Source organism: Plasmodium yoelii (genome assembly GCF_900002385.2).
Source record: "Plasmodium yoelii strain 17X genome assembly, chromosome: 13".
Classification (NCBI taxonomy): Eukaryota; Apicomplexa; class Aconoidasida; order Haemosporida; family Plasmodiidae; genus Plasmodium; species Plasmodium yoelii.
In genome coordinates, this window is record NC_036185.2 from 1,319,269 (window position 1) to 1,346,507 (window position 27,239).

Sequence of the window (27,239 nt, forward strand, 5' to 3'; positions counted from 1 at the left end):
GAATAACTTTATATGTGCATTTGAAAAATTACAAAACACAAATTTATTTGTTTTATTTATTTTTTTTTATCAAAATAACAACTTTGGAAAATAGTTTATATTCCATATGCGGGTTTAAATTCGAATAAATAAATATATACATAAATTGTGAATTTGACGTAAAAAAAAAGATAAATAAACCTATATATTTACATATGTATATTTATAAATTCCCAAACATAAAACAAATATAATAGTAAATATAAAGAAAAAAACACTTTAATATTTCTTTCTCCATCGAAAAATAAAAATGAAAAAAAAAAAAAAAAGTATACACGTTTTTGTAAAATTATACATATATGCTTATACATGCATATATATTGTGTCCCATCATGGAATAAACTTAAATAATTTGTTTAGATTGGTAAAACGAATATAATATTTACAGGAATATATTTTATATAACTTATTTCTTTTTCTTTTCTTCTTTATTTCCTAATATTCTCAATATATGTGTAAACAGTCCGACTAAATCGAGATATAAACAAACTGCGTGCATCTAAAATTAAAAAATAACAACAAAAAAATTGAATAAAATATAGGACAAAAAAGAACATAATAAAACTCGAGTCATTTTAAAAAAAACAAAATAATAATATATATTATGCTTTTAATATATTCATATGTATATATAAAATGATAAATTTATATATTTTTGCCAATTAATTCTTACTATATAATCTTTGTTTCCTCTACGGAAATCAAATAAAGTAAGTTGGGTATCAAATAGTACAAATCTAAAAAGGTAAAAGGAAAGTATATTTATTTATTATCGCCAATTGTATCAGCATGTATGTATGTATATATATATGTGTGTGTGTAGATAAGATTCAGGCACGTGCTTGCTTTAAGGTATTTAATAATATTTTATATAATTTATATAATTTATACCCCATATACATAAAGAATCCAAGATACAATAAAGTTGTATCGATAAATCTTGATCTTATAAAAAAGTTCATAAAAGAAATTAGGGATACATATGAACATATGGCACATAAGACTGTTCCAATAAATAACGAGATTCTGTTAAAAAAAAAAAAAAAATAATTTATCATTTTTATTTCAGCATTATATTGCGCATGTTTCAAATCTAATCTAATGTGTAAACTCTCGAATTATGTGAACCATCAAAAAGTGCAAATGATTGGATAAAATATGTTTTGTTTTTGCTCTTTGTTTTTTTACCTATTTTTTGAAAATATAGCAGACAGGGAAAAACATGAGAATATGGATAAACTTCCGAAAAAGGCCAACGGTAAAATAGATGGATTCAAACGATTAATATAAGCAATATAATCACTTATTAAAATTCCAATGGATGATGATATACCCAAAAAATATATTAATTTAGTTTTTGATGATGTTTGGGTATCGTTATAACGTGCATAAGTACATGATGAAGCTAAGGCAAATGAACAAAATAAGCTAGCTATGGATGCTATAAATCTTGGAATTTTTATAATAGTAATATCAATATAACAACTCATAGCTGTTATCATAGTCCCGAATGCCAATAGACCATATATTTTTATTAAGTGATTTTTCTCATCATTTGTTAGTGGGGAAAAGTTAAAAATATTTGATAAATTTATTTCCCTCTGGCGTCTTCTTATTTGCTTCAAAAAATCCATTCTTAAAACTTATTGAAAATTAAAAAAAAAATAATTCACAAACAAATAGGTAAATATACAAATAAAAATATAATTTCTTATTTGCTAACGTAAATAATTTTAACGAAAAAAACCTTTTTCAATGCTATATTTTATTAAAGGAATTTTTAAAATTTTTTATTTATATTTAAGCATATTTATTATGCTCGTTGATACTATTTACAGTTTTAAAAAATAAAGTAAAAATTAAAGAAATATGAAGATTCAATTTTTTTTTATTTAAAATAATATTGTTTTTTTTATTTTATTATTACTTTTAAAGTAAAATATAAGTAAACAAAATATATTTATTTTTTTTTCCAAAAAAAAAACGTGCACGCAAGGAAAAAATAAGTAAAAATAAAATTATACTTTTTATGTGGCAATTCACAATATGAATAATCCATTTAAATACAAACATAAAGAAATTTATAAACTTTTTTTTTTATTCACATTTTTTATAAAAATAAAATTTGATTTGTTCATATCTTTGTCACTTAGTATACATTTATATTTTTTTCACATATATTAAATTCAGTATATTTTCCCATAAGCAAATAAAAGGATACCATTTGGGGGATATTTGAAAAACATATAATAATTATTTTAATATACTCATAATAATGGATATTATTTTTTGAATTGTTTTAAAGTTATATAATGTGCATATTGAGAAGATATATTCCCTATTTCTCTGTCCATGTGTATTTCGACATTCGATATAAATAGTCTTGTCCATTTTTAGGTATTTATTATTTATTGGGATATATTCCTTAATAAATATATATATACATAATATATATGACTTTTTAATATATGTTGAGTCCCATTTCTTATTAAGAATATCCTTCTTAAGGCATGTCTATTATAACAACTTCCATACAATATCTTTACATAGCATATCTACAATGCTGTTTGTAAAATTGAAATATACCTTAGCAGATTTTAATATATATATATATATATATATATATATCTCGGTTTTACTTCGATTTGATTTTAAAGGTCTTAGGCCTTAAAATATATTTCTATATATGCTATTAAAATTAAACACTTGGTTAATTTGTTTATAAAATACTATGGTTTGTGCTAAAGAAAATGAGGGGTAGACGCCATAATATACAAGGCAATTAATTATGAGTTCGATTATTTTAATTAAAAAAAACGTTAAAAATAAAAAACAAAATATTGAATGACTAAAAAAATAAAAACGGATTTTAATAACATGCTTGAATATTTATACGCATGAAAAAATAAAGTTACAAAAATCTTAATATTCGTGAATATGTGCAACTGTCCCATAAGAATAATAATGTGTGCCATGTAAAATTCGCTCAATATCTTCTGCTTTTTGAAAAGAAAATATATTTCCTCCTATTTGTAGAATTCTATAAAAGCTCCATACTAATTTTATAACAAAAAAGGATATTAAAAATAAAAAAATATGAATTATCATTTCTAAAATACCATAATACATATTATAATTATATAATATTTTTCGATGCCAATCAAAATTATCGTAATACCACTGGACGCTATGACTTGTACTTGTGTGATAAAAACATATCAAAAATTCGACCGCTTCAATCATATAATTCATTATAACTATATTATATGCTATATATGCTGTAAAGGCATTTTTATGTGTTATTGACATAAATATTAATACTGAACAAATACAATTAAAAATAGATATTATTATAAATAATGTTTCATTATAATGTGACATATGAGTTATCATAAGAATTGACAATACTATTAAAAGCAATGCGTATATTATTGTTGCTGTTCCTATAGAGAAGCATAAAAATCTTCTCATAGTCCAACTTTTCATATCCTTTGATGTTAGCATTTTTCTTCTTTTTCTTTTATGTTAACATGTCCTGAATTATATGTACATATACATACTATATATATTATTTTTGTTTTTTATTATTTCCAAATTTTGTAAGTAATATATACAAAAAAAAAAAAAAACGACACCACTTTCAATTTAATATAATTAGGAAAAATTAATATTGCTGTCTATTTTATGTAATATGACTTATCATCCAATTATTTGAAAATTTGATATTACAACTATAAATCGATGTTTTCTCTTTTTATTCGTTTTTTTGAACTTATATATATATAAATAGTTTACATTTTTAGTGATAAAAAAATAACTAAAATATACCACACCTTTTATCATTACACATAATATGCATTGTTTTTTGGTGATTCTAAATAATAATTTGCAATATGGGGAATTTTTTCCTTTCATTTTTTTTATATTATTTTTTTTTTTTCCCCCTCAAATATTTCAACCAACTAATAAAATGGTATCCATCCAATTTAAAAAAAATATATGCTTCCAAGTGCAACATGCCCATTTTATTTCTCATGGTATTATGTTATTTTTGAATTAATACAAGTTTTATATCTCATGTTATATTAGTATAAAAATTAAAAAAAAAAAATATATATATGTCTATATAATTAGTTAGGTATATATTGTTTATCTGTAAAAAATACACATATATGTGTGCGTTATGAAAATACTATTTTGTATATCTCCATGAATTTTTTTAACCTCTATATCTACAACGAGAAACAAATTAAATATAAAGAATAACACACAAGTATATGTATCAATGAAATTATTTAATTTTTTTTTTTGATTTTTTTTTAAATAATTAATATGAAGGAATACATATTTTAATCACACACAAAAACACAATCGATCAAATGAGTTGGGAAATAAATAAATTTATGAACAAATACAGAAAATATAAATATGTTTACATAGGGGTATTAGAAAAATGCAGTAGATACATTATAAGTTCGGTGGAAAAATATATATTTGCTTTTTCTTTAAAATTTAAATAAATATTTCCTATAATATATCCTTTTCTATTCATTTCCATATTTGAGTATGGAAATTTTCTTTTTTTTACTAAATTAGTACATTGTTTTTGTGCATATTATTTAGAATATGTTTTTATTTTTTTAACAAAAAAAATGAAAGAAGAAAAAGTTATATATGAAAAAGTTTATTGTGCTCAGAATACCTACAGGTATCATTTAGATGAATTAGACTCAACTCAATTATACTGTAAAAGGAATATGAAAAAATTTATAGAAAATATGAAAATAAAAAATTTTTGTAATATGATAGCAGTTAGTTGTAATTTACAAACAAATGGAATAGGAACAAAAGATACTAAACAAAATATAAATAAATTATGGGTATCCGAAAAAGGGAATTTATTTGTATCTTTTGCATTTTTATGGGAAAAAAATAAAATTGAAATTCTCAAATGTTTACCTCAAATTTCTACTGTTGCTATTAGTAAAACATTAGAACATTATAATTTAAAATGTCAAATAAAATGGATAAATGATGTTTTAATTAATTATAAAAAAATTGCAAGCTGTCTAATTAATGTATATTATATACACAATGAAACGAAACAAAGGTGTTGCCCAAATTCTTGCTCGATAAAAAATGATTATATATATGTTATAGTAGGAATAGGAATAAATATAGACTTAAAAGATAAAAATAATTTATTAAATAACAATTTTACTTCCATTAAAAATGAAATAAATACCGATCTTATGGATAATAATATCATAGTACCTAGTGTAGAAGAAACAACTGAAAAGTTGATTGAAAATTTCCATGATGTAATTAATAATTTTAAAAATGACGGCTTTTCATTATTCTTAGATTATATAACATTACGACTTATATATAAATCAAAAAAAGTAATAATAGATCAAGACAATAATCAAATTATTGGATATTTAAAAGGGATAGAAAATGATGGATCTATTATTTTGGTGGATGATAATGATATGACTATTCATGTGAATAATGGTCATATGTGTCTTTACGACCAAATAGAGAATAAATAAAATTATATACTATATCAGAAAAATTAGTTAAAAAATTGAAAATGTTACTTACACATATAAATAATATTATCAGATTTTCGATAATTATATTTTTACTATTAGTTACATTGTTTTAAAAACATGTAAAATGTGATCAATTAAAATAGCATTGATTTGAAGAATATTTCTCAGAATATTTCATTAAGGTTTTTTTTTTTTTTTTGTTTCGAGATTGATTTTGCTGAATTCTATCTTTTTTGCTTATATGCATGTTAAGTTTATTTCGAATATATTACATAGAGAATATTATGTTGTATCTTTACTTTTATATATTGTTCATTTTCTCCTTTGTCATTTTTTTTTTTCTTTTGCTAATCTTTTATTATATACCCAAACTGACAAAAGTGGAAAAACATAGAGAGTATCCATTTTTTAACAATTAATTATTTTAATAAAAATAAATTTTATAGAATAAGAAAAACTATAAAAATCATTTATAAATAGAAAGTTTATATAAATTTTATTTAATTTTTTATTTAATTTTTTATGATTTATTTTACTACAGCTTTCATAACTTTGAAAATTTTTTTAAATGTTTTTTTTTAATTTTATTTAGCTTCGAATAAAATAAAATTTAAAATGTGTGCTGCAAATGATATATTTTCTATAATTAAGGAAATATATATATTTAATAGTAGTATTATACAATATGCCAAGCTTCCCCCATTTCTTAATAGAATTGGTTCCGAATGGGTAAAATTTATTTATATATAGGCATATTTTTTAGCTACAAAATTATTCAAGAAAAAAAAAAATATATATATAAATATATATATATATAAAGATTTAAAAAAAATAAAAAAAATAAAAATAGAAAATAAATAATAAAAGCGTAATTAAGTATATTAAGCAGCTGCGCAAAATTGAATTAAAGGTATATCTTAGTAATTATTTTTTAAATTAGCAAAACTATTATATGAATATTTTATGTATCGATATTATTTATTTTATTAAGTATATAACTAAAAAAAAAATAGCAGTTGCGTCATCAAATAAAAACGGAAAAAATAAAGTTTGGAAAAACACCTAGCCCAAAATATACTTACGAAAATAATACTAAAAATATATGGGGCATTATCAAGATAAAAAATTTTCCACAAGCATTTCAGCACCACAATTTGGAGATGCTGAAAATGTTGTAATAGATAAAAGAGGACATTGGGTACCTGATGAGGAAGTAACCAATTGTTATAGCTGCAATGTTTTTTTTAATGTTAGGGTAAGAAAACATCATTGTCGAGCTTGTGGAAATGTGTTTTGCTCAAATTGTTCAGATAATAAAATAAAAATAAGTGAATATAGCTATTCAGAAAAAGTTCGAGTTTGTGATAAATGTTTTGTTGAAAGATCATCAACACAGACATTATTATTACAAGAAGATTTAGGAGCAAGAAAACAAATTAATCAAGATTTAAAAAAAGCACTAAGTGAAAAAATGGCTATGGTTGAAAGATTTAAAACTTTTTTAATAGAATTTGATAGTGAAATTTTAAATAATAATGATAATACTAATGATGTACATTCATTACTACAAAGAGGGGAACAAGGATTAAAAGATTTAAATGATAGAATAAAATCTTATGATAATATAATTGAAAATCAAAAAAAAGAACTAGAATCCTTAAAAAAGGAAAAAGAACAAAAAACCCAATTAAATAAAATATTAAATCAAAGAAATCATGAAATACAACAAAAAAATTTAAATATTAAAAGTTTAATAAAAGAAAAAAATGAGTTAACTATGGTAAAAGAAGAATCTGAAAGTATTATTAATTCATATAAAAAACAAGTTGAAAAATTAATTATTCGATGTAATAAACTTGAACTTGAAAATAAAAATAAATCACAATTTAATAGCAATAATTCCTTTAGCAATAATAGTTCTATGTCTTTTCGACAAAATTCAAATAATTTACACGACCATGCAATGAGTATATCCTATAGCGTTTCTCAGGGTCCAGAAGATGAGCAACCTGATGAACATTGTTGTAGTTATTGTCAAAGAACTGGATGCGCTATTATGTGAAGGATGGGGCAACCGCATATATGTATGTATGTATATATATATGTATAGGGAAGTGCATCAAAAACGATCCGAGTATATCCACATCGGTGCCCATACATATATATTTTTTTTTTATTATTTGCTTTGGGTTCAAGTATGATTATTAATTTTATCCCTCTTCTTTGATTTCTTATATTTTCAATGACTCAAGAAGATTTACCCATATGCATAAATATGCCTACATATATTACCCTTTTTAATCCCAGCCCTCATAAAATTCATATTTTTTTTAATTTGATTATTGCAAGATATATTAGTCCTCGAATTAAGTATTTGAGCAATTGTTTTTGTTTTATTATTATTATATGTAATACTAATTAATATATACTAATTTAATTTGTTTACCACATAATATATGGTTTTATAAACTCTTCATATATTTATATCTTTTTTTGACATGCGATAATTATTTTATCTTTTTTCATTATGCTCATGCGCTTTATTTTATTTTATTTTATTTTATTTTATTTTCCATTTTTTTCCAAAATACTTTGTTATATCCGATTAATTCCCTTTATACTTGCTCATGTTCTTTTTTATAAATAATATCGAGGCATAATTGTGTTATGTCTAGCGATGTATATATAGTTTATACATTTATATATATGCAATTCCGTATTTTTAAACAAATAGTTTATATGTGATTTTTTAATACTGATATTGTATCGCATATTTTTCAGTTTGCAAAGTGTATACATTTTTACTTTTTTTTTTTTTTACACACATATGTGCGCGTTAATATACTATGCAAATTTTTATAAACTCATTTTAAAAAAAAACAATCATTGTAATTAATTTAAAAAAATAAACAAATATTATAAAAATTTAGTAAATATTCTTATCCATGAGGATCAAGGAATTGTTTTTTTGTCTTTTCAATTGTTTTATTCTGTAACCTTTTTTTTGTGTATATTATATTGTCACACAATCTTTTTGTTATTGTTTTTGTTATTGTTTTTGTTGTTGTTTTTGTTGTTTTTGTTTTTATTTATTTATTTTTTTAAATCTTATTCCGTCTTATCTTTCTGCTCTTTTAAAATAGCATTGTCGTTTCCCCTCAAATTATTAAGCTTGTAACATTTTTCAAATAAGCACAAAAACGAAATAAAAAATATGGCAAATTGTAGCGACAAAAAAAATTCTATATTATACCCTATCCAGAATAGCGAACATTCTGAAAGTGCCGAAAGCGTTAATAGTAGAAATAACATTATAAATGGAAATGTTTTAAGATGGCATAAACTTAGTTCTTCAATAAAAGATATAAAAAATGAATTGAAGAATGGACAAAAAATTGATACATCAGAAAGTAGTATATTTTATTCTAATAGTAGCAATATAACTAAAAACAGAGATATAAATATTGATAAGGATAGTTGGTATTTTCTTGAAAAAAACAGAGTTGCATCAGTATTATATAAAAACTGTATATATATATTTGGTGGATATATACCAAAAGAAAGACTAAATCATTTTTATAAATATGATATAATTGAAAATAAATGGATTAAGATGATTAATAATAATTGTCTATTAAAAAGCGAACATAATTCAGCTTTTTTATATAACAATAAAATGTATATATTATGCGAATATAACGGGAAAAGGAGATGGTCAACTGATTTATATTTTTTCGATTTTAATAAAGAAATATGGGAAATAATGAAAATAAAAAAAAATAAACAAATAAACAACAGATATTGTCCACCTTCAACATTGTTTGGATTTTCAATATCTGTTGATGACGTATCAGGTTTATTGTACATATTTGGGGGATACAACGGAAAATACTTAAGTAATGAATTATATATTTTAAATTTAAATCATAAAAATTGGATTAAAGCAAAACAAAGTGGCGAAATTCCTAATCCTAGAACATATGCAATAAGTCATATATTTGATGGATACTTTTATATTTTTGGAGGATATAACGGAGATAGTTGTTTAAATTCTTTTTATGAATATCATATAAAATCTGGAATTTGGTCAAAAGTTAAATATAATATGGATACAGAAATATCAAATAAAAATTCGAATGAGGATAATAAAAGTATTATAAAAAGTTTAAATGATCAAAAAAAAAAAACAAAAAGTTATACATATTGTAATAACAAAGAAGACAAAGTACCAATGGCTAGATGTTTGATGGGGTCTTTTTTATATAATAAGTCTATATATATATTAGGGGGATATAATAATAATTTTTGTGGAAATTTATACGATTTTTATAAATATAATATTCATGAAAGAACATGGGAAAAATTGACCACAAGAAATAATTGTTCACAAAATAATCTTAATGTTCATTTTTATAAAAATGTTATATATTCTATTGGAAAATTTAATGAAAAAAATATTTTAAATAATATATATGCATTAAAACTCGAAAATATATATGTTGCACCTTCAGGATTGTTGGATCATTACAAAGGCATGGTTAATAACTCTTTATTTGCTGATGTTGTTTTTATTTTACAAGATCAACACATTTATGGGTGCAGAAATATTTTATCATCAAGATGCCTTTATTTTAAATCCCTATTTAATATTCATATTTCAGAAAAAAATAAAAATATAATAATTAATGGAATGAATAAAATAGTAGACAGTAATATCCATGATCCTATGATTTATATACCAATTAATGATATAAATTATGACATATTTTTAATTATTATTGATTATCTTTATACAGACAATTTGCCTACTGATTTTACACTTGAAATGTATATACAAATTTTAATATTAGCTATAAACAAATTCCACTTATTTAGATTAGCACAATTATGTGAACAAGCCATTACAAATAAAATAGATCGATATAACGTTTTTAATATTTTATTCATAAGTTATAGAAATAATTCAAAACAATTATGCAAATTCTGCATTGATTTTATTATGCACAATAATTTATTAGACAAAGAAAAAATTAATATGCTTACATTAGAACCTCATTTATTGGGGGAGTTTTATAAAAAATCTCTATATAGTGATATTAGCTAGCTAGCTAGCCAATTTTTTTTACTAGCCATATTTACAAAAACGACAAAAACATGCTTAATTCCGTAAAATATATTTTAATATAATAATTCTATTTGTGCTTCCAAATGTTTTGCAAGCGAATAACAAAAAAATAACATAAAAAAATATGAAAAAGTAGCAAATAACTAATAATAATAATACCAAAATAAAATATATCCACACATATGTGTCATAGTCCTTTATGGTGTTTAAAAAAAATGGAAACAAAAAAAAAAAATTATTTAGACTGGTTAAAGCATTTTGGTAAAGGGGGTCTATAGGTATTTTTGTCAGCGATAACCAAATTTTTAATAATTTGGTCTGTTATTTGCATATCTGTAATAGTATAATTTAATGTATTATTAGCAATTTTTTCATTAATATGAATATGCGGATATGCATATTTCCATTCCCCATTTACTGCGCCCTTTGGTGCAATATTACTCCGAATTTTTTTATCATTTATATATAGATCTCCAATTATTTTCCCTCTAAATGGGCGCATGCTATACTGGATATATTTTAGATGAAAGTACATATTATTTTTTCCTTCTTTTTCCACAATATAGTAATAATTGTTTATTCGTATTATTTTTTTATTTTGTAATTCATTACATTCCCCTTGAATAATATTTATATTGGGGTTGTTCGTATCACCTTGTATATCATTGTTTATTTCAGCTCCTTCTTCATCCAAGTTTTCATTATCATCTTGTTTATCTTCCTTTTTTGAATTTTTCAAAATAAATTTATAACTATTAAAGTATATCGGGTTCCAAAAAAGGCAATTAATTCCATTAAATGGTAATGTGTGACATGTTTCAAATAAATTTTTTCTATTCGGAGGTTTATTAGTAAATTCTGCAAAAAATTTCACATTTAAATTATCACTTTTTACCCATCTTTTTTGGTGAGTATGCCAAGGATACTTATCAACACATGGCCAAAAAGCTTGTCGGGTTCTAGAATCTCGAGCCCTATATGGTGATTTATACATTCGAAAATATGGGTACATAATATTTTTATGTTTATATTGTCTTCTATTTGGTGTGCCAATAGCACTTTTTATCCAAATGTGAACTCTTTTTCCTTCATCTTTATTGATTTTAATTGACGACATTTTAAATATATTTTATAGAATAAAAGTTTTTTTTTTAATTTATTTTGTTTTTCTCTTTTTAATAATATTATTATTCACTGTTTTGTATTTTTCGTTCAATCCATTTAATGGGTATGTGAATGTTTTATAAAATGGCTATTTTTTTTTTTTGTGTTTTATTAAGTGTATTATAATCAGTGTAGAAATTATTCATTTATTACGAGTCGTCCATCCATAGAAAAAATATAATAAAAAAATATAATAAAAAAATATAATAAAAAATATAATAAACAAATATAATAAACAAAAATAAATACATAAAAAAATATATATATACGAAATAGGGAATTGAAAATAAAGCTACTCATATTTGTGAGTCTTTAAACTTTCATAATGTTAAATAGTCCTTTCTAAAATTATACATGATTATATAATCTACCTATTATAAAATATATCTTTGTATGCTGTTGTATATGCTATTCATCTAAATTATGTTATTATTATCTTTTTATTATTTTTTCATTATTTTTTCATTACTATTTCACTTTCAACACAACTAATTTTTACATTTCATTTTTTTTATCGAATGGTACTATTAAATGAGTACTTAAATATTTATTTTTTCTTAAGCTTATTATCCAAGGGAAAAAATAAATGTAAATGAAAAAAAATATGTAGTATTGGTTATTGTACTGACAACCATGTTTTAAAATAAACAAGGTAATACTTAGTGTACAATTCTGTGTATCATTTTTTATAATTTTTTAACATTTTTTATAATTTTTTAACATTTTTTATCGTTTTTATCTTATGTGCATACAATCCCTATTTATAATAATTATGGCTAGAATATACCAACAATAAAAAAATATAAACAACACCGATATGAATAATATAAGTAAAACCAGATATTAAAACTCTACCAAGTATTATAGCACATTTTAAAAAAAATGTGTAGTTAACCTTATACAGTAATAATATATATATATATTTATACATAAGATTATTTATTCCCAACATTTTAAAATATATTAGAATAAAAAAGTTGAGATGCTTGTAGATATATTTTTTCCCCTAACACATTTAAGGGTATATTATATGTTGAAATGTTAAATGTAATATATAAATTATATAATAGTGTTTATATATTCCTAAGTATAATTTTAAAACCCTAATGGTAATGATGTTATAAGTTATACTTCGTAAAAAACATGTTTTTAGCAATTCGCGTTAAAAAAAAGGGATTATAAAACATGAAAATAAGAAAAATTAGACTATTTAAAAACTTAACTAATTATCATGGAAAATTAATATAATAGTTATCAAGGTCGTTCGTTGTTCATTTTTTTTGTTTTTGTTCTTTTTCTTTTTCTCTTAATTCTTGTTTTTTTTTAATCATTCCTTTTAAACAGTATTTCTGATTTTTAAAGAATTTTGGATCCAACTACGAAAGAAAAAAAAAAAAAACGTTAAATTAAAAATGCAGACAAAGTACAAAATGAAAAAAAGTATATACAAAAAAAGCTCATTCGAAAAATTATTGATGATATATACAACGATACTATAAATTTTTTTTTTAATATTTTAATGAAATAGAACATATAACTAAATAAATAGTTGTTTGCTTATAAACATACCCCTTTACGTGACATAAATTTATGAGACTTTGGTTTCTTAATTCCATTTCTGTGTGCCTTTCTATTCTATATTTATAAAAAAAAACAAAAATAATGATAAAAAAAATGTAAAATTATAGGAGATACATATACATGTGATAGTTCCATTATAAGGATATTAGCATGTGTATATGTACGCATTTATTTGCGAATATATAACAAACAATTTAAATTTTTCTATATAAAGTAAATATTGGTATATAATAGAAAAATTCAAGCACGTTTAATAAAAGGTGACTGAGATATAATATATATATATATATATATATATATATATATATATATATAAGTATATATTATTTTTATTAAAAAGCGGAAAACAAACTAAAAACATCGTTTAACATATTATGTTATTTACCTGATTATGATTAGTATGATTTTTTGATTTGGCCATCTTGAAATTATTTTTAAATAATATTATATATTTTTTGTAAAAAAATTTATGAAAGGATTTTTGTATTTCTAAAGTACAAATTAATATTTCTTGAGAAAAAACAAAATTTTTTTTTTTTTGTATTAAAAATATATAACTTGTGATTATTAACTTGGTAAAAATATATTTAAAAAAAAAATTATTATTTTTTAAAGTTTACATAAATAAATACTACTACTAGTGTTTATACGTATATAAATAAGGCATATATTTTTTTTCAATAACCAAATTACCATAAATATGTTTTTTTTATATATTATTTGGATCTATATATTATTATATATATAATATCATACATAATTTTGTATATTTTTCGTATTTATTATCATAAATTGGAATAGTAAAATGTTAATATGTACATTCATATAGGTATACTTACAAATATGCCATAATATTTTTCTTTGCACTTTAATCCCCTTTAAAAAAAAAAAAACGGGAAAAAATATATATACCTTTTTCCCGCAGTTTTAATAAAAAGTATATAGAGTAATATATCAAAAAAAAAAAATAAAATAATAAAAGTAAAATAAATTCAAATAAAATAAATTAAAAAACATGTTCCTTTTTTTTTATTAAAACAAATTATTATAATTAAGCAAATAGTACAATATTTCACTTTTTACATTTTTATTTATAACATACTTTCGTAAAATTTAGTAACATATACAACGTGGTGCTACATATTTCACACATGTAAAAATATATATATATAATAAATAATTGAATAATAAAATAATAATACTTATATCTCCATATACAATTTTCTTCTGGGTAAAAATAAAATACGAAAATGACAAAAAAAAAAATATGGATACCAATAGAATCGAATCCCGATTCGTTGTATTTGTACTCTTGTAAACTTGGACAACAAAAGTTAAGTTTTGTAGACATTTATGGTTTTAGCAAGGATTTATTAGATATGGTTAATTTTATTTTTTTTTTTAAATAAATAAATAAAAAAAAATATATTAAAAATGAAAGCATAAAAATGTTGTAATTTATTAGAATATATAAAATAACAACAGAAATAAAAAAGTACGTTGTCTTAATATATGGAAGTAAACTAAATGGGTTATATATATTTTTTTAACTTATATTAACAGATACCTAAACCTGTTCACGCAATAATATTCTTATATCCAATAAAGGATGATATAGTAATAATTAAAAGGTTTAATTTTTTTTTTTTATAAAGCCCGTCATTTTTTGTAATGTTATATATTTTTCCATTATTTTTCTATTATTTTTCTATTATTTTTCTATTATTTTTCTATTATTTTTCTATTATTTTTCCTTTAAAAAGGATAATAACATTGGTTCAAGTCACATAAATACAACAAATGACGATAGCAACATTTGGTTCATAAAGCAAGTAAACAAATTAATAAAATTTAATTTTTCATTATTAATATATATATATATATATATAGACATATGTATATTATCTGTATTAATAAATATACTATATTTATAAAAATAATTTTTTATCTCCTTAAATTAAGACCGTCTCAAATTCTTGTGGTACTATAGCACTTTTGCATTTGCTTGCAAATTTGAGGAATACATTTCCATTAGGTATAGATTTATTAATCGGTTTATTTTTTTCTTTTTACCAACTATATAAATATGCCATCATAAAAAATAACGATATATATAAAATGTACATGTGTATATCTTATTTTCCCATTTTAAGATAAAGATTCCGTATTGGACACATTTTTTAATAAAGTTGACCACCTAAAACCGGAAGGCCGCGCAATGGTTATTTTTTTTATTCATTCTTATATTTTCTTTGCCTTATTTTTCAATTTTATTTGCCTTACTTTTAAATTTTATTTTATTTTTTTTCCAAGGAATTTGAGAATAGCGATATTATTGAACAACTACACCATGAGTTTTCTGGAAATGAATTAAATTCAGGAGAAAGCATTGATGTGAGACTTATACCTTTTTTAATAACGATAAAATTTCAACTTTATTCACTATATATAAATTATTATTTATTTTTGCAACATTTAGGTTGACACACATTTTATTGTGTTCTTAGAAATAAATGGAATGCTAGTCGAATTGGTAAGTCAAAATATTTTTTAGTAGCATATTAATGTAAAAAATTAGGTTGTTGATAGTATATTAAATAGTTTGCATACATTTTTTTATATTCTCATTATAATATCCATACATACATGCATGTGCGAACTTTTTTCGAATATAGGATGGAAGAAAAAATCACCCCATAATTCATGGCCAAACCACGAGCACCAATTTTGTATATGTAATAATTTATATATACACTAAGCAAATACAACAATATATATATATATATAGATTTATCCATATACTTCCTAAATGTTCATATTTCTTATTTTAGGATGCTGGAAAATTAATCCAAGATAACTTTATAAGCAAATATCAAGATTGCCACAGCTTTTCTGCCCTTGCAATTGTACCAAACGACACAGTGTAAAGCTATTACCTTAAGTATATACTGAGATAAATATAGGCCCCAAAAAATGATAAATAAATTTATATACCCATGCATATATTTTTTTTTAGTTTAATGTATAACTAAAAGTTTGTACATAATTATGTCTTGATGAAATAAAGCTATATTTTTTTAAGGATAAGCTTAATAATTTTTTATTAAACACCTCCACAAAATATAACTAAAGGCATATAAACTTCATATATTTACACACAAATAAATAACTTTGTTTAAAATTATAAAATCTTTCTATTATATATTTTGTTAAAATTTTCTATTTAAAAGTTTAATATACATTTTGATTATATGAATAATATATGTACAATTTATTTTGTATTTTATTTAAAAAAATATCGCTATATATTAACAAGGGCAATCGTGTGTTTGAAAAAAAAAAAAGGAAAAGAGAAAATGCATTTTATTATTCTCATTTGTTAAGTCGTTTTTTATAGATATAAATAATAATGGTAAAAATATTTTTTTTATATAAGGACATAATGGTTATTTTGTTGTAATATAAAAAAATAACGGAATATGGGAAAACGAAATAAACAAATTTGCGTATAAAATGTTCCTATTTAATTGTTCTTAAATATAATTGCATGCAACAAATAAACTTATTGCAATATGACCGTAATATATATATAATACCTTTCAGTATGTGTATATAGATTAGCCTTACAGAACGATACGTAGCCATTTCAGTTATTATTTTGGGTGCAACTTATTAATATAGCTTCCTGAACGATTGCAACCACTGATACAAAAAAAATGCGTTTATAAATTTTAAAATATATTGATAAATTTTTATGTGAACTAAATAATTAAATTTTTAATAAAATTTTTTTAAAAATATTAAACGTGTGTATTATTTTTTTTTTTTGCCGTTTACGCTAGCTACTAAAAGCATTATACTTAAAAAAAAGGAATGTTAGCATTAAAATGAAAATAAAATGAGAACTAAAACTAAAATTAACAATATTCCCTATTTATAGAAATTTATAAAATTATATTTTTTTGCATAGTTCTGTTACATTATATTTTTTTTTTGGAAACGATATATAGCTTATTTGTCTATATATGTATCTTAATAAATATAAACAACCATATATATTTACATATGATTAATTCAATATATATTTTTTTGTGATAATACATGTGTATATATATGTATTATTTATCTATATATTTATTTAACAATTTTTTACACTCTGAAGGATTCGTCCTATTTCATAATCTATGGTTTCGCATTTTTATTCATTCTTTATTTCGCCCCATTATTTTTTTATTTTTGCATGGTTTGAATTTAAAACGTTTATTTAAATTTATTCTCGATCTACTGGTGTATATCTATTTTTTATAATTCTGATTTTTCATATTAACGATTTTATATTATCATTGATATCTACTACCTCCAAAAAAAAAAAAAAAAAAATAATAAAACAATAAGTAAAAACGGGTAGCCTATATTTTGCACAATGAATAAAAATAAATTAAAAAATATATAGTATCCTATAAATATTCTCATTTTAAAATATGAGATATTAAAAAATTGATTTCCACATACAGAGTCCTGTTAAATTTTTTTTCATATCTTCATAATTTTTTATGATTTTATTTAGTATCAAAATTTGTGTGCTAACAAAATATGGTGTAAAAGTGTTGTATTATACTGGGTTACATTTGAAATTGTAGCACATTTTTATTTCTTGTTCATATAAGTTTTTCTTGTAATATATATATATGTATATGCTTGTGTGTATTTGCTTAGTCACACTTTGATTCTCTCTATTTTTCAATTTATACATCAAACTTCCATTTAGTTATATTTTATTAAATGCTCTAATAGTTGTAAAGTAATAATTTCCATATATTTTATGATATATTTTTAATATTCATTTTTCGACTTTACAAATATACATATGCATATATATTCATGTATAAATAGTCATGTGAAAGTTCTTGTGTATTATGAAATGTTTTTTTTTTAAATTGTACAATAAGTACAAAGTTATAAAACCATGATTTCGTGTTATTATATTTGATATACGCATGCAAAGATGCATGTGTGTGTTCATCCGTTTGCACTTTTTACAATCCAAAAAATTAAGTTGCAACATTTTTGGGCTTCATAATTTATGTGTATATTATTCTTCTTCGATCCTTATTTTAATGTATGCCAATTTTTTATAAAATTTACATGCATATATATATATATATATATACATTTTTAATTCGACTTATAGTTTTCATCTATATAATAGTTCATCTTACAGATTTATAAATAAGTTGTATATATCACTTAAATTGTATTCTACTTTTATTTATACCTTTTATCCAAGTATATGCATATGTGCTACATCTATCGGTACATGGTATAGCCAAAACTCGCCTTTTTATTCATACAAAAAAAGGATATATATAATACCAACGATATTTTATTTTTGATTGAGATAATAGTCACCGATCGGATAATAACGCATTGTCTATAAATAGAGTATGTACGATTAAATTTTTAACAATTTATATTTTTTATATTTTATTTATTATTTTTTCGAAAATAGAAACATTGTAGAAGGAGCAGATGGTGTGATTTTTAAAATTGGCAAATATATTCAATAAAGTGATATGGAATAATTTGAGAAAATATTTTCAAATTAACCCTTGTAAATAAAAAGGTGCAACGGTTGTTTACTCCGTGCATTATATATACATAGATATATATGTCGACCTACCTATATGCGTATAAATATATACGCATAAATATATGTATATATATATACATCCATATATTTTGCATTCTTATACATGAACGTGCTCTATATGGCACACCCTAATTACCTACCCCCAAAAGAAACGTTGAAAATTCAATGTTCAGAAAATGGAGCAATTAAATGTATAAAAAATTTTCCGACAAAAAAAGGACAAAATTTTCAAAAGAAAAAAACAAATTCAGATTTGAATAGTTTGGGTTTTATAGAAATGGATAAATATGATGTAAAAGACAATGACAAGGAACAATCATATAACTACAAAGAATCTGGATATACTGAAAATAAATTGAACAAAAGTGTTGATAATAATAATAATAATAATATTGAAACTAATGGAAATCAAAAAGATATTCTATGCTATGATATTTTATTTCAATCATGTACAGACTCCCATAATGAGAAAAAAATCGATTATTCAAAAAAAAAAAGAAATGAGCACATTAATATTACTATCAATATGTGTAAGAAAAAACAAAAGGTTGAAAATTGTGATAATAAAAATTTTATAAAAAGTCAATATGAAAATGTGAATCAAAATTGTAAAGAAAAAAATAATACACAAAATTATAAAACAAATATAAAAAAAAATGAAATATTACAACACACCAATGGATTATATAATTGGGATGAAATTAAAAAAAATGAAAATTTGTCTTTAGTCAATAAATTTGATAATTTCAAATCGGTTTTAGCTTATAATAATAAAATAAATGATGAAAAAATTTTGAATAATATAAATAAAATTGATGAAAGTATATTCCTCAAAATCAATCAAAATTATAGTGATTCGGGTTATAATAGTATAAACAATAGTAATAATCCAAATACTGTGAAATATTTTTCAGAAGATAAAACATTGAGAGAACAAATAAATATATACAATAAAAATGAAAAAATATTTTTAGATATAAAAAATGTAACATATAAGGATTATTTAGAAGAAAGTACAAGTAGATCCACAAGTAGAAGTAATAGAAGTAGTAAAACTGATGGAGAAAATATAAACATTTGTTGGAGCAACTATTATTTTAAAGACTTATCATGTGAAAGCAGTTATAAAGATGAAGATATAATAAGTAGAGTAAATTTAGATATACCAGATATTATAGATGATGATAAAATAACGAAAATACATAATGATAAAAAAAAAGTTGAAAAACGAAAGAAAGATGATCATAGTGAAATTAGAAATGATATGATTAAAGAAAATAAATTGAAAGAAAAAAAAATTAACATAAAAAAAATTATCGACAGGAATGTATTAACTAACTTTATTGAATGTGTTAACAAACAGACAAATGCTACTGAATTTATTCCATTTAGAAAAATTTCAAAAGAGAATCAAAATAATAAACAAATTAAAAAAAATGAAAATTCCAAAAATTCCACAGACACATTACATAAAAAAGTTTCTCAAATTAATAAACTAGAAGGAAATGAAAATACTATAAATAATCATGTTGAAAAAAGGGGTACACAAAATAAATTTATGATAAATAAGGATATATCAGTTATTAACAAATATAAAAAAGTTTTATTACCAATAAACAAAAATGAGCATATAGTTCATATGTCTTTGTCTTCTCAAAATCGGTGCAAAAGTGAGATTCTACAATCATGCCAGAATAAATTTATAGCTACTAATAGAAATATTGTTTCAAAAATAGAAAAAAAACAACTAGACAAAAAAGTTAATTGTAATGATGGTGATTTTCCAAAAATCAAATTAAAAAGCATCTTATCATCACAAAATAATTATGAAAGGTGTGATAACAAAGTTGAAGAAGAATATAATGAAAAAGTAATTATAAATAAATCGAAAAATGAGGAAAATATAAATGCCTTAGAAAAGTCATATACAAATTGTGTACCATCAATGCTTTGTGCAAATAAAAATAATCAAAATGAATTGATGCCACAAAATGAGTGTGCAAAAACAGGGATAAATTTATTACGAACAAATATCTCAAATAAAAAATATGCACCTCATAATAAAGAAATTTCTCACCATGAAAAATTAAAAAGACAAAATAATAAAATAAATTCGATAAATATTATTAGTCAAAAAAATGGAACCATAAATAGAAATTATAAAAATTTACCAAACTCTAATACAGATCAAAATTATGATATCCCCAAAGTTGATAATAATAATATGCCCACAATAAGTGATGATAATATCTCAAATAATTTTAAAGAGAACTATGAATATTTAAAAAATTATTTTTACAAATTAAATAAAACAAATACAAGTATAAATGATTATTTTCTTAATCTTTTCTGCTACACATTTATGAAAAAAAAAAATCAAATGATGAATTCTAAATCGAGCAATGAAAATTGGGCTAATAATATACAACTACACAATTTTAACAGTAAAGAAAATATTACTACCATTCTTAAACAAAGTGATATATCTTATTCAAACAGATACACAAAAAAAGAACAAGCTAAATCAAAAATTGATAAACATGATAATAATTTTATTTGTATGGATAAACCGATGAAAGGTACACAAAATTTACTAAAAAATGAAAATATATACAAACATAATAATCCAATTGATAATAAAAAGAAAAATTCAGAAAGTAATCATAACGTTATGAAGACATACCAAAACAGTTTACCTTATTGTAGAGACACTAAAAACAAAGACACAATTAATGCCGTCGTTTACAAAAACACAAATAAAAATGATAATATGGGGGAAAACTATAATAATGTTTCTAATATAGAAAATAGTGAAATAAAAAATATTTTATACAGCTTTTATAATTATTTGAAACTAAAGGATTATATTATTCCTCATAATATTTATAATAATTCTGATAAAAAGGATATGGATGAAAATAATCGAAATAATAATAAAACTGATAATTACAAAAAAGGTTATAATGATAAAGAAAATCACGATTTTATAAACATTTCTTACAATTTTATAGATGAGCACAAGAACTTAAATAATAACATAAGATATGACAACTTTTGCAGCTATCACAAAAGAGAGTTGAATAATGATGATAATAAAAATAAGCATGTTCCCAAAGAACCGAATAACTGTGACTCATCAAGAAATGGTATAGATATATCCAAACATACAAACAAAGATATGCACAAAAATGATTATCTTCATTATTCTAACCATTTAAATCAATGTTTTAGTAAAGGGGGGAATTCCAACTGTTTTGATAGATGTCCTCATAGGTTCTATAAAAAAAATGTGGACAAAAAATACAATCGCATTTTCAAAGACAATAAAGTAAACTTTAGCAACGGGACATATTTTTACTTATTAAAAAATATAATAGAAAATTTAGACAGAGAAGAATTACAGAAATTAATGATTTGCCAAACTTGTTACATATTAAAAAAAATAAAAAATAAAATAACCCCTATTGATGTTATTTTAGATACACAAATTTTATTTTATGACTGCAATACCTATTTCAAAAAAAAAGGATGGATAGATGATACTACTTCTAAAGAAAATAAAATTGAAACCGATGGAAAAATAAACAAAAATAATTTCACAAATTATAATGAAAAATATAAAAATAATGGAAATTTATACTATTCTAATTATCAACTAAATGATTTTCATAAAGGAAAAAATAATGTATCTTCTGTTAACCCTAATAATGATACAGTTGGTCATTTAAATATGTCCAACAGTGTACAGATGATTTATAAACACCACCGTGATAACAGTGATAATATCCAAAGCGATTCAATTCCTCTAGAAAACGATGGCGACCCTACAACTGCTACTACTACATATATTACTCCTACTAAAAAAAATGTACAATTCTATAATATTGGAAACCGTGAAATTTCGAGGACGTCTACTACAACTTCTATTAGTCATAAAATGAATGCCAATCATTTAAAACGTGACGAACTAAATGAAAAAGATAATACAAATATGGATAATAATAAATATATAAATTCCGAACCAAATCAAAATTTCATTTAAGGAAATCCACGTCAATATTGTGGAACTACAAATGTTGCATAATATAATCTATTAAAAGTGTAAAACATTAAATATAAAAAATGAACATAAAAAAGAAAATGGGAAAATAAAAGCTATTTTTACAATTCTCCTCATTAAGAATTTTGAAAAAAAAAAAAAAATATAAATAACCTAGTTGACGAAACTACAACTATATAATGCTATACGAATGTGCAAAAATAACATAACAAAAAATTGCAAAATAAATAACACTCGAAAGGTGGTAAACATAATGACGAACTTAAATGTGATAAAAAAAAATATATTTCATTTAAACTTTATACAGGTGCTTATTACTTTTTAAAAAATATGTGAAAATATCAAAATTGAAGATATTGTCCTTCCAAAAAAAAAGGAACAAAAAAGAACGAATATTTATTTTTATAATATATATATATATACATACAATATATTCCAATTTTTGTTAAATTATCATTTTTATTGTTTTATTAACATATAACTGATTTCAAAGTTTTTCGGTGTCCGTGTGTGAATGTCTTGTCAATTTCTTTGTACACACATATACATATATTGACCATATACATGTATATATCAGTGTTGTTCTAAATATAAATGCTATTTGTGTAGAATGAAAATTTTTCCACCTTTTTAATTTTTTCTGGCATATAAATAAAAAATTATAAAAAATTCAGTACTTTTAAAAGAAAATATATTTATACGTAAGTTTTTCTAAGTATATTTTGAATAGTTTATTCTTTTATTAATAAATTTATATTCACACAAAAAAAAAGAAAAAACGGAAAAAAATATATATATTATTTTTGATTTGTCCTTACTATAGTTTAATATTATAAAATTGTAAATAATAACAAACAAATAAAAAAGTAGCACAATTCAATATGGTTTTACTTTACAATAAATTTACATACATTGTTTAAGTCCATAATTTACATTTATTATTTTATACATTGTTATATTTTTTTTTTCTTTCATTTTTTTTTTCTTATTTTGGCTATTTTTGCATATAAATTCTGAACTGTTCATTTTTTTAAGTAGAACTTTTCTATTATTTTGCGCACATTTATATAAAGTTTATTATGCTTTATGTAAACAATTTGTAAATATTTTTCCTATGATTATAACGAAAAATAAAACCCAAATAAATAATTTTATTTTTTATGAATGTTCTTTAGTGTTGATTAATTTTGGAGTTTATTTTAATTTCACTCTTTTAATTATTAGCAACTTTTCAGTTTGGCCTATTTTTTATGCTCCATATGTTATTTTACGTTGTTTGATAATATTTGATTTGCTTATGATTTTTATTATATATTTTTGAGAGTTATAAAATTCTTAAACTTTTCCATAGTATAATTTTGTAATTTTTCGATACGCACTTTACACACATTTTTTTTAAATAATTTAACTCTTTTTTTTTTTTTAATTTTCAAAATGGGAAACAGCTTGTGCTGCATTAACGACTTAAAAAACAACAAATCCAATATAGATATATATGCATATCCCAGCCAAGAAAAATATGATGAGTATGATAATTGGACATTAGAAACTTGGATAGATAAATATAAGAATGGTAATACAATTAGAGTAGCATTTCCTGATGGAAATGAAATTCAATGTTATTTTAAAATTTTTTTAAATGAAAAATGCTTTGAACTATCCTTGGATAATAAAGTTCGCGTTATAAAATTTAATGATATTAAGTGTGTACTCCACAGAAATAGTTGTGAATCATTATTAGAATCAGAACAAAATTTATTAAAATCACCTAAGGTTATAGGAATCCGATTAATTAGTACACTTAAAGCTATTGCCTTTGCAATGGATAGTCCTGGAGAGGAAAGAATGTTTTATGAATTTATAAACAAATATTGCTTAACTGCTTAAGAATGAAATGCACAGAAAATAATAATTCACACACATTACAATGGTGTCCAAGTGGTGAATCAAAACAAGAAATTGCTACTATGAGGCTGTCATATATTAATGAAAAATTAAAAAAAAAAAAAACGCACCTTCAATAATTAAATTGTTCAGAGAAGATAAATTAAAGACAAAAAATAATAAAGAAGGAAAAACAAACATAAATTCAATTTACCGTAAAAGATGTGTTTCACCTATCTATATTATTATACAAGGAATGCATATGGGGAAACACGCGTTTGCAAAATACATATAAAATATTTATATCACATATAACTAACAATTGCGTACATTTTTGTTTTACATAATTCGAGACATTTTTAATATACACAATATATTAGATAAGCATTATTTGCTTATCATCATCATTATTATTGTTTTTTTTTTTTTTTTTTATTATCATTATATCTAATTTATATTGACTTGCATTGTTTTATATGTATTTTATTTTTTCCTATCCTTATTATTTGTCTTATTTGATATTATTTATATTATCAGCATGTATTATATCCAATTTTTAAATTATGAATTACCTTAATTTAAATTTCTATAAACTGGAAATTTTAATTTTTTCCCGACTATTATAAATAAAAACAATATATTACACATAATATCATGTTTTCGTATTTTTTGTATTGTTTTAATTTCCCTTGTTAACAAAAATGAAAATATAAAGATAGTGCTTTAACACCATAAAACCTTAACCCAATTTAAATTAAAACCTGTTTTGCATTGCTATATAAATAATTTAATATTGTGCGTTGATCACAATACTAGCTTATAATGCATTCGCATAAACTGGTGCAATTATTTTATTTTTTTACAATATTAGGTTATTCTATAGAATATGCGAGTTTACCATTTATTAATTATTGAATATTGTTAATGTCTTAAAAATTTAAATATATATTATAATACATATTCGTAACATGAATCTACATAAATATGAAAAAATTTTCATTAAACTATCTGAAAATGCAGGGAAAAATTACTATTAAAATGCAATTAGAAATATAATTTTTTGTGTAAAAATGAAACATCCTTGGACACTTCTCCAGTTTTTTTATTAATTGGATCTAAGAACCTAAAATTGGAAACAACAAAAATAAAAATATATATGAAGAAATAGCATTAAACAACATAAAGTTATATATGAATAAAATCAATATACAAAAGAAGTAGCCATAAATATGTGATTAAATAAAACGATAAGCGGATCATATATAGTTAAATATTGATGAAAATTATATTTTCATAATTTTATTCATTTGTGAGTAAGAATAGTTATATACAAAATAAAATAAATAAAACTTACTTATCTCTAAATACTCTTCCTAATTTTTTAATTTCCTTCTTTTTATTTTTTGACCTTAAAAGATCTTCGGATGCTAAATTTTTAATGTCAAAATCATTAGCAACTTGATATCTAAACATAAAACGAATGAAGAAATATATAAGTAAAAATGAGTTTGTTGAAAGAGGGGAAAAATTATATCATATAAATATTTTCTACTTATATAGCCACATATATATATGTATACATAATGTCGATTTTATATATGTATGAAGGGCATAAAATGGATATAACAAAATTATATGTGAATTTTATATGTTTTTAAAATACCTAGTAGGTAAGATATGGTTAACATTAATGTATTTTACAAAGGCTTTAACTTTTGATCTCTTTATTATCTTTCCTTTGGACATTTTTTTTGTAACTTTTAATGGGTGTTTTTCGATTCCTGCAACTAAGCAATAGCTATATGGTCTTTCCCTTGTTTGGCCTTCATAGGTATTTATTATAATAGCCTTTTTACCAGCTCTTCTTCCATTTAACATTATAACAACTTTTCCTGGCTTAAGTCTGTAAAAGGTAAACATATATAATTATAGTTTATAATATTGGTATTATAAAAAAATAATATTAATAATAACAAAACGACAGCCATTCTGCAACGAAAGCATCAATAGTAGCTATCTTTTGCATATCAATTATGAATAATTCCATTTATGTTCCACGCCAAAAAAAAAAAAAAAAAAAGTTTATAAAAATGCTCACATAAATCATTATATATATATATAATTATGCGATAATTACAACATAAAAATAAATGTAATATGCATAACTTACAATTTTCCCAT

At 21.9% G+C, this 27,239-nt stretch overlaps 11 protein-coding genes across 11 annotated transcripts; 6 read left to right on the forward strand and 5 right to left on the reverse strand.

Annotated features, from left to right (window-relative positions):
- Positions 1 to 445: 445 nt before the first annotated feature.
- On the reverse strand, positions 446 to 1,673 carry PY17X_1327200 (bax inhibitor 1, putative; the record flags this gene model as incomplete). The annotated part of the gene is made up of 4 exons (XM_022957107.1): positions 446 to 538; positions 713 to 776; positions 931 to 1,065; positions 1,228 to 1,673. 4 exons carry the CDS (start codon positions 1,671 to 1,673, stop codon positions 446 to 448), a joined length of 738 nt encoding a protein of 245 aa, XP_022813579.1.
- A 1,288-nt stretch (positions 1,674 to 2,961) lies between these two features.
- Positions 2,962 to 3,543, reverse strand: PY17X_1327300 (rhoptry protein, putative; the record flags this gene model as incomplete). The annotated part of the gene is made up of 1 exon (XM_724662.2): positions 2,962 to 3,543. The coding sequence occupies one exon, from the start codon at positions 3,541 to 3,543 to the stop codon at positions 2,962 to 2,964; it is 582 nt and encodes a 193-aa protein (XP_729755.2).
- A 1,148-nt stretch (positions 3,544 to 4,691) lies between these two features.
- PY17X_1327400 (biotin--protein ligase 2, putative) lies at positions 4,692 to 5,591 on the forward strand (the record flags this gene model as incomplete). Its single annotated transcript, XM_724661.1, has 1 exon — positions 4,692 to 5,591. The coding sequence occupies one exon, from the start codon at positions 4,692 to 4,694 to the stop codon at positions 5,589 to 5,591; it is 900 nt and encodes a 299-aa protein (XP_729754.1).
- A 1,105-nt stretch (positions 5,592 to 6,696) lies between these two features.
- PY17X_1327500 (uncharacterized protein) lies at positions 6,697 to 7,656 on the forward strand (the record flags this gene model as incomplete). Its single annotated transcript, XM_724660.1, has 1 exon — positions 6,697 to 7,656. The coding sequence occupies one exon, from the start codon at positions 6,697 to 6,699 to the stop codon at positions 7,654 to 7,656; it is 960 nt and encodes a 319-aa protein (XP_729753.1).
- Positions 7,657 to 8,808: 1,152 nt separating this feature from the next.
- On the forward strand, positions 8,809 to 10,698 carry PY17X_1327600 (uncharacterized protein; the record flags this gene model as incomplete). The annotated part of the gene is made up of 1 exon (XM_724465.1): positions 8,809 to 10,698. The coding sequence occupies one exon, from the start codon at positions 8,809 to 8,811 to the stop codon at positions 10,696 to 10,698; it is 1,890 nt and encodes a 629-aa protein (XP_729558.1).
- Positions 10,699 to 10,954: 256 nt separating this feature from the next.
- PY17X_1327700 (conserved protein, unknown function) lies at positions 10,955 to 11,836 on the reverse strand (the record flags this gene model as incomplete). Its single annotated transcript, XM_724464.1, has 1 exon — positions 10,955 to 11,836. One exon carries the CDS (start codon positions 11,834 to 11,836, stop codon positions 10,955 to 10,957), a length of 882 nt encoding a protein of 293 aa, XP_729557.1.
- Positions 11,837 to 13,154: 1,318 nt separating this feature from the next.
- PY17X_1327800 (60S ribosomal protein L29, putative) lies at positions 13,155 to 13,885 on the reverse strand (the record flags this gene model as incomplete). Its single annotated transcript, XM_022957109.1, has 3 exons — positions 13,155 to 13,259; positions 13,453 to 13,518; positions 13,850 to 13,885. The coding sequence occupies 3 exons, from the start codon at positions 13,883 to 13,885 to the stop codon at positions 13,155 to 13,157; spliced, it is 207 nt and encodes a 68-aa protein (XP_022813580.1).
- An 829-nt stretch (positions 13,886 to 14,714) lies between these two features.
- PY17X_1327900 (ubiquitin carboxyl-terminal hydrolase isozyme L3, putative) lies at positions 14,715 to 16,391 on the forward strand (the record flags this gene model as incomplete). The annotated part of the gene is made up of 9 exons (XM_022957110.1): positions 14,715 to 14,846; positions 15,028 to 15,081; positions 15,228 to 15,296; positions 15,427 to 15,499; positions 15,618 to 15,685; positions 15,778 to 15,858; positions 15,944 to 15,997; positions 16,140 to 16,199; positions 16,296 to 16,391. The coding sequence occupies 9 exons, from the start codon at positions 14,715 to 14,717 to the stop codon at positions 16,389 to 16,391; spliced, it is 687 nt and encodes a 228-aa protein (XP_022813581.1).
- A 2,826-nt stretch (positions 16,392 to 19,217) lies between these two features.
- PY17X_1328000 (conserved Plasmodium protein, unknown function) lies at positions 19,218 to 23,156 on the forward strand (the record flags this gene model as incomplete). The annotated part of the gene is made up of 1 exon (XM_022957111.1): positions 19,218 to 23,156. The coding sequence occupies one exon, from the start codon at positions 19,218 to 19,220 to the stop codon at positions 23,154 to 23,156; it is 3,939 nt and encodes a 1,312-aa protein (XP_022813582.1).
- Positions 23,157 to 24,608: 1,452 nt separating this feature from the next.
- PY17X_1328100 (inner membrane complex sub-compartment protein 3, putative) lies at positions 24,609 to 25,061 on the forward strand (the record flags this gene model as incomplete). The annotated part of the gene is made up of 1 exon (XM_724460.1): positions 24,609 to 25,061. One exon carries the CDS (start codon positions 24,609 to 24,611, stop codon positions 25,059 to 25,061), a length of 453 nt encoding a protein of 150 aa, XP_729553.1.
- Positions 25,062 to 26,102: 1,041 nt separating this feature from the next.
- PY17X_1328200 (60S ribosomal protein L27, putative) lies at positions 26,103 to 27,239 on the reverse strand (the record flags this gene model as incomplete). Its single annotated transcript, XM_022957112.1, has 4 exons — positions 26,103 to 26,181; positions 26,413 to 26,523; positions 26,722 to 26,961; positions 27,229 to 27,239. The coding sequence occupies 4 exons, from the start codon at positions 27,237 to 27,239 to the stop codon at positions 26,103 to 26,105; spliced, it is 441 nt and encodes a 146-aa protein (XP_022813583.1).